We start from the raw sequence: 6,515 nt of genomic DNA on the forward strand, positions 1-6,515 counted from the left end.
TTTTTTTTTTTTTTGAAAAAGAAGTCCCCCTTTTTTTTTTGTTATTTTCCATCTGTCTCTTACTAACTGTACTAATTTTTTTGTTTAGTTAACTTGTAGCGGGAGTTCTGAATGCATGAATCTTGTGGAATATTCATTGTTTGTCAACTTGTCATGCTGCCTCTTTTTCCGTTCACTGATTTTTAGCCAAGATTTATCCTTTTCTTTTGCCATATTTATTTCTGTATAGGGTTTCTGATTAGTACTGAAAATTGTTGTGGTTATCACTCGTTTCTGCCTTTTGTATCCTTAAACAAGCAGGTAAGCCAGGACAGGGCAAGTATATGTACCTGAGCTAAGATTCTCACTTTTAAGCATATGTGCAAAAAATTTCGATGTAATTGTGGCGGTTCATAACTTTAGCTTTACTCAATCTCTTGTTTAATTTGCCTGTGTTGTTGATGAAGCTAATGGGGATCAAGTAGACCAAGATCAAGTGCCTGCATTCAAGGAATTTAGTCTTGCCGAACTCCGAGCAGCAACGAATGGCTTTAGCAGTGAATTAATAGTTTCTGAAAGTGGCGAGAAAGCTCCCAACGTTGTCTACAGAGGGAAGCTTCGGAGCAACAGGATAGTTGCCATCAAACGCTTCTCCAGGCAGTCATGGCCTGACGCTCAACAGTTTGTGGTAAATCTGGTTATAAGTCAACAGATTATATAGTTTTTTGGTCCTTTTAGCCGTCATCATTGTTAAGCAAGAAATATTTAGATTTGAAACCTGAATTCTAATTTCGATATGACTTCATGGAGACACACTTATTGGTTACTGAACAGCATCTGTAATAGTCGTCCACTATAGCTTTCATTGTTTTGTTGCTTTAGTATGTCTTCGCTTACGTTACTTAAGCTGGACACTTTGTGTACATGATCTCATTTGGTTTTCCAGTTTCAGACAGACACAGTTACCATGATACAGTTAAGTTTGTAAGCTAATGTATATGTATGTAAGTTTCAAGTAAGTGGTAGATCTCCAAATATCAGAATATCTTTGCTGTGCTATCAGTTGTATCCACAACCTCTTAATCTTGTCGTACTCATACTGCAGGCAGAGGCAGCTGGAGTTGGCAAGGTTCGGCATAAGAGATTAGTGAATCTAATTGGATGTTGTGCTGAGGGAGATGAGCGCCTATTGGTTGCAGAATACATGCCTAATGATACTCTCTCAAAGCATCTCTTCCACTGTATGGTTTAGCCTTTTGCCTGTTCTTGATTCTGCAACTATTAGATGCTGAACGGCAAAGAAAGCATCTTTTCTCTATTGTCGTACAAGATAATGCTGAATTTAATTTCAGATCTGCAAGTAGTTATATATTAATCGCTAAACTTTCAGGTCTCTTATTAGCATGCATGTCTTTTGATGGTGCAGGGGAGAAACAACCTTTGCCTTGGGAGATGCGAGTAAGAGTTGCATACTATATTGCACAGGCTCTGGATCATTGCAATGATGAAAACAGAAAGATATATCATGATTTGAATGCTTACAGAGTTCTTTTTGATGAGGTATCCAAACTTAAAATCAGGAGTCTTTCAATTCATTTTTTCTTAAATTTTTAAGGAACCGGATGCCATTATTTCTTGTGCAAGTAGGTGGGCAGGAAGTAATCATTTGTTTGTTCTAATGTATGGTATCCACATCCACAATTTATTTAATTTTTGCTCCAGTAACCATATACCTAAGATTTTAGGTTGACAGCAATGGCGGCGAGGCCCTCCAAAATGAAATTTTAGCTGCATAGCAGCTAAGACTTCTCAGTGGTGACTGTTAAACCTCAAAGTGAGATAAGTTTATAACTAGTCATTACCACGAATTTAGCATTACAAGTTTGGGGAGTTTTTATATGAAACTGGAGGCCATCTTTCTAAATGTCAAGTGATTGCTTGCAAGAGCTGTATATTAGTTGTTCTGGACCTCCATTCTTATAACCCAAAGAGTGATCGATCTTGATTCTTAGATTATCATAGAGAAATATGGTTGAGTATTTCTGTAAGTATATTCACAGGCCTATCTTGTTTTCTCAGTTGCTTTGTTTCAAACCACAGGTTTCGCCCAAATATCACATCTCCCTATCTCTGTGGTTTTGCAAATGTCACTGTACCGTCAGTTTTGGGTGCTCTGTTCTTGAATTTGCTTAATTTAATTGATATTTCAGGAAGGGGACCCTCGATTATCTAGTTTCGGTCTTATGAAAAACAGCAGAGATGGAAAGAGCTATAGCACCAATCTTGCGTATACACCTCCTGAGTTTATGCGCACAGGTATAAGCATTATCTGATACTTATCAAAAGAATCTACTTTACTTTTATCAAAAAAAAAAAAAAATACTTATCAAAAGAAGCATAAGCATTCTCTTGTGCCTTGGCAGTTGTGCTGTGATGAGATAATTCATGGATTAAAAACAGTACAATGATAATATAAACCATCATCATCCTATGCAAAAAAACACATTAACCCTCATCATAGTAAACAAACTTCTGTTTTGTTTAAAAAGTAAGCACATATTTTGAAGTATACATTGTATACTGATTGTCGTATGTCAAAGTAAACATCCAACACGAACTAATCCTTGCATTACAAATCTCTATATTATAATCCTTGTATTACTTATCTTTGCATAAGTTGTCTTTGATATCTCTGAATCTTGAAATAAACTCCTTTAAGTGAATTCCAAAAGAATGAGGTTCATTAGTTAGGCCGTATATCGCCCCCAAGGCTTTGGTCTAGTGGTAAAAGCACCACTTGTGATGTGTGGGTTAGGCGCTCGTTATGAGTTCAAACCCTAGCCCATTATCCACCAAGTTTCGGACCGCCTCTTGCCCTCGGAGATTTCTCGGTTATTAAAAAAAGTAGGACGCATACGGTATATCTGGTGGGAGATCTATCTAGTTCTCACCTAGACAATTATCTCTTCATGAGTATATGAAATAGAGGTTCCCAATGTGAAGATTTGCTGAAAATAGTATGCCACTACCTAGTTGTGGGTGTTTTGGCAAAATAAATTAAAATTTATTGAAGTATTTGAATTTTAGAAATTTAGTTTACCAGAGAGATGATGTATACTGACAAAAAAGAGAAGAAGAGATGATGAACTGCATTTATCCCTGCCTTCTCTGCTTAGATGAAATATTTTTTTGAGCCAGTCCAATGATATTCAGGCTCGTATAGTAACTAGTTTTATTATCGTGCACAATGCCACAATTAGCTGCAATTTTGGATGTAATTTCATAATAAAGTCAAATTATCTCATTTACCCATATTTGAGGTGAAATCCTTTAGTTTCAAAACATTGGGACAGTGTCCAGTTCCTCACCTTGTTTTCTCCTTTCCTTTTCTCTTTCGTTTCCTATTTAATATCTATGTTCAGTTCCTTAACTTGTTTTCTCCTTTCCTTTCCTTTTTGTTTCCCCTTAATTTCTATTTGTAGGCCGGGTAATCGCAGAAAGTGTGATGTACAGCTATGGGACTGTTCTGCTGGACCTGTTAAGTGGAAAGCATATTCCTCCAAGCCATGTAATGTACTCTGACATATAAATCTTTCAAAATTACTGCACCATTTGGCTCTTCGTTTATAGTTGTTTACTTATTGAATCTAAAATCTCTCAATGATGCCGGAAACTAGAATTAAAGCTGTTTCACTCTTGCATGCATTGTCTCACTGGTTCTTGGACTTTGCTCTCTTTTCAGGCACTAGACTTAATTAGGGGTAAAAATGTGTTGTTATTAATGGATTCATCCTTAGAAGGACAATATGCCGATGAAGATGCTACAGCATTGGTTGAACTTGCCTCAAAATGTCTCCAGTATGAGGCTAGGGATCGACCTGATATCAAGTTCATTCTTAATGCAGTGGAGCCCCTTCAGAAGCAGAAGGAGGTACTTGTAAAACATCTTTGTCCCTGATGCAATATTCCCTATATTTCTGATGGATTGACCTAGGTTGTAGGATCTGAAAAATATTTCTGCACATTTTTATCTTAGGTCGCGTCACATGTACTGATGGGTCTAACAAAAACTCCCGTGGTGCTTCCAACCATGCTCTCTCCTCTGGGAAAGGCTTGTGCGAGGATGGACCTCACTGCTGTTCATGATATCTTACTTAAAACAGGTTATAAAGATGAGGAGGGTGCTGAAAATGAGGTGAGCTCATTCGTTGTTACTTTTTATACTGATGTAAATGGTGCTTGTAAATCATTGAACTTGATGCAGAAAGATCATGGGGGTATTATCTACAATAAGAAAAACACTAATTATCCTCTATGACCATTTAATATGTTTCTTTTTTCGTAACTTTGTTGTAATTTCTCATGTTGGTCTCTCTTTTTTTGTGTTCTCAAGTTTAAGCATCTATCATTCATTAAAAAGTTTAGCCATTTAGCTGAAAAAGAATCTTACCTAGTACTTCTGGTGGAGATTTGACATACTTGTTTCTACCTAAATTTTTTTAAAGCTCTCATTCCAAGAATGGACACAACAAGTTCAAGATATGTTAAATACCAAAAAATTTGGGGATATAGCTTTCCGCGACAAGGACTTCAAGAATGCAGTTGACTATTATTCTAAGGTAATCCCTTTGTTTGCTCATATTTTATTAAATTTGTTTGTTGTTTGCTCCTTTGCTAATTGGTCTTTCTCTAGTGAGGCTCTAATCTTGGGATTTTAGTCCCACTTTCCCTTGGCATTAAGAAGTCGCTTATATCTGGATATAAGGGCTCTTAGAATGACTCATGCTGCCGTATTTTTGTTCATGTAAATGTAGGATATGCATGCGAGATGTCATTCTGATGCCATCTTTTCCTGCTTAAGAACAAAGATGGCAGTACTATTGTGTTATAAAGATCTCAAACTCCTCTTTCTTAAGAGCTTCTAGGATTTTCTAGATATGGGATCTACAGCTACTTAAGGCTATGGCAGCCTGAAAGTTTCTTTGGTCTGCATTGTGGGCTCTGTGTATTTCGCATTTTGTGATAATTGGAGACGAAATGATAGAAGTGCTGCATTTTAGAGAAGTTAAAGTTAATGCCTTAGCTTGGAATTGGAGCACATCTGAAACAAAGAAAGGAGAGTAGCTCTATATCTCATTGCTGCGTATGATCATGAACAGTTTCTTATTTTCTTGAGAAGGGAAACTCTCGTACTGTATGTAGCCGAAGGAAGCCATGTCCAATAATGAACACGGTCTTCAGGTTTCTGCCATAATTAAAGATTAGGTATGTAACGCTTGGTCTTAGGGCTTTAAGTCCAAAAAATTCTGCAAGTTTCTTGGAGCAAATGGGAAATGCAGAGTGGGGATTGGTGTTTGAAAATGTATTTATTATCTAAAACCTGCTAAGTGTACCTTTTGAAGTATGAGATATCCACTCAGATGTTCTATCACCTCCTTACTACGTTGAGCAGCACGAGAGTCGTAGAAGTTCGAGACTTCCCCACTTCGCCCCCTTAATTTCAAAGTATAATACTTGTCTTATCATGAATCACTTGATGTTCTTGTTCGAGACTTTTTTTTATTCATTATAAAAAAAAATATAATATATTATTCTACTCCATTATTATCATATTTAGCTCATAGCTGCGTGTAGCGTAATTCTGTCTAGTTTATTTTTTTCCCAACAGTTGGTATCAATGATGTCTGTTCCTTCCGGCACCGTTTTTGTGAGGCGGGCCCTTTCCTATATGATGATAGGCCAACCGGAACTCGCTCTAAGGGACGCTATGCAAGCGCAGGTTTGCTTGCCCGAGTGGCCTACTGCATTCTATATGCAGGCTCTTGCCCTATCCAAACTTGGGATGGAAACTGATGCACAAGACATGCTCAATGATGGAGCCTCCTTTGAAGCAAAGAAGCTAAACAGTTGGCGCAACTGATTGTGGCACGCTAGGTAAATCTAGAACGTCTCATCTTTTATCGAAGCTGGAGGTAGCTATAGTAAAGATGAGAGAGGATACTAAAGAACCAAAGGTGATGTGGTGCTTTTGGGGTTATATTTATCTCAGCCCCCACTCTTTTGTAGCCAATACAGTTCCATACAGAAAATGTATAAAGTACTCTGGTGAAAACCCCTCAGTAGTTTAGTTTGCGATGAATGTCAATTCTTGGTTTTGGAACTTATCAAGAGTTCTTTCAATGTCATGTTTGGGTAAACATTACTGCCAAGGTCTGGTTTGCTATTTACAGTTATTTTACCAGTTGATCATATTATGCAGATTATAGTGATCGTATAATTGGCGCGTACCTAAAAGGTTGATGTGTGATCCATGTAGTATTCGCTCAATATACCACTCCGATAAGAGGCAGATTGAAGATTGAAAATTTGACATTTGAGTTACTGGGTTCGAAATGGGGGTATTATCCCTTTTAGCCCGCGCCAGAAATTATTTACATTTGGTAGCCGAAAGTGTATAAAATTTGTATAATTTTTATATATAACATACAGAAGAATGTGTATATATACAAAATAATATATAAATTTTATATATTTTT

The 6,515-nt window shown here is 37.0% G+C and overlaps 1 protein-coding gene across 1 annotated transcript in view; it reads left to right on the forward strand.

The window, feature by feature from the left end:
• The window catches only part of LOC109238004 (probable serine/threonine-protein kinase At4g35230), a 6,843-nt gene extending 618 nt beyond the window's left edge, over nucleotides 1-6,225 (forward strand). Inside the window, exons 2-10 of the mRNA XM_019404428.1 lie at nucleotides 447-667; nucleotides 1,085-1,220; nucleotides 1,406-1,539; nucleotides 2,190-2,295; nucleotides 3,462-3,547; nucleotides 3,722-3,910; nucleotides 4,016-4,174; nucleotides 4,485-4,598; nucleotides 5,648-6,225. Coding sequence (XP_019259973.1) covers nucleotides 447-667; nucleotides 1,085-1,220; nucleotides 1,406-1,539; nucleotides 2,190-2,295; nucleotides 3,462-3,547; nucleotides 3,722-3,910; nucleotides 4,016-4,174; nucleotides 4,485-4,598; nucleotides 5,648-5,899 — 1,397 coding nt within the window. The 3' untranslated portion in view covers nucleotides 5,900-6,225. The remainder of the gene's footprint in view (nucleotides 1-446; nucleotides 668-1,084; nucleotides 1,221-1,405; nucleotides 1,540-2,189; nucleotides 2,296-3,461; nucleotides 3,548-3,721; nucleotides 3,911-4,015; nucleotides 4,175-4,484; nucleotides 4,599-5,647) is intronic.
• Nucleotides 6,226-6,515: the final 290 nt, after the last annotated feature.

The sequence above is a fragment of the Nicotiana attenuata genome, unplaced genomic scaffold (genome assembly GCF_001879085.1).
Source record: "Nicotiana attenuata strain UT unplaced genomic scaffold, NIATTr2, whole genome shotgun sequence".
NCBI classification, from domain to species: domain Eukaryota; kingdom Viridiplantae; phylum Streptophyta; class Magnoliopsida; order Solanales; family Solanaceae; genus Nicotiana; species Nicotiana attenuata.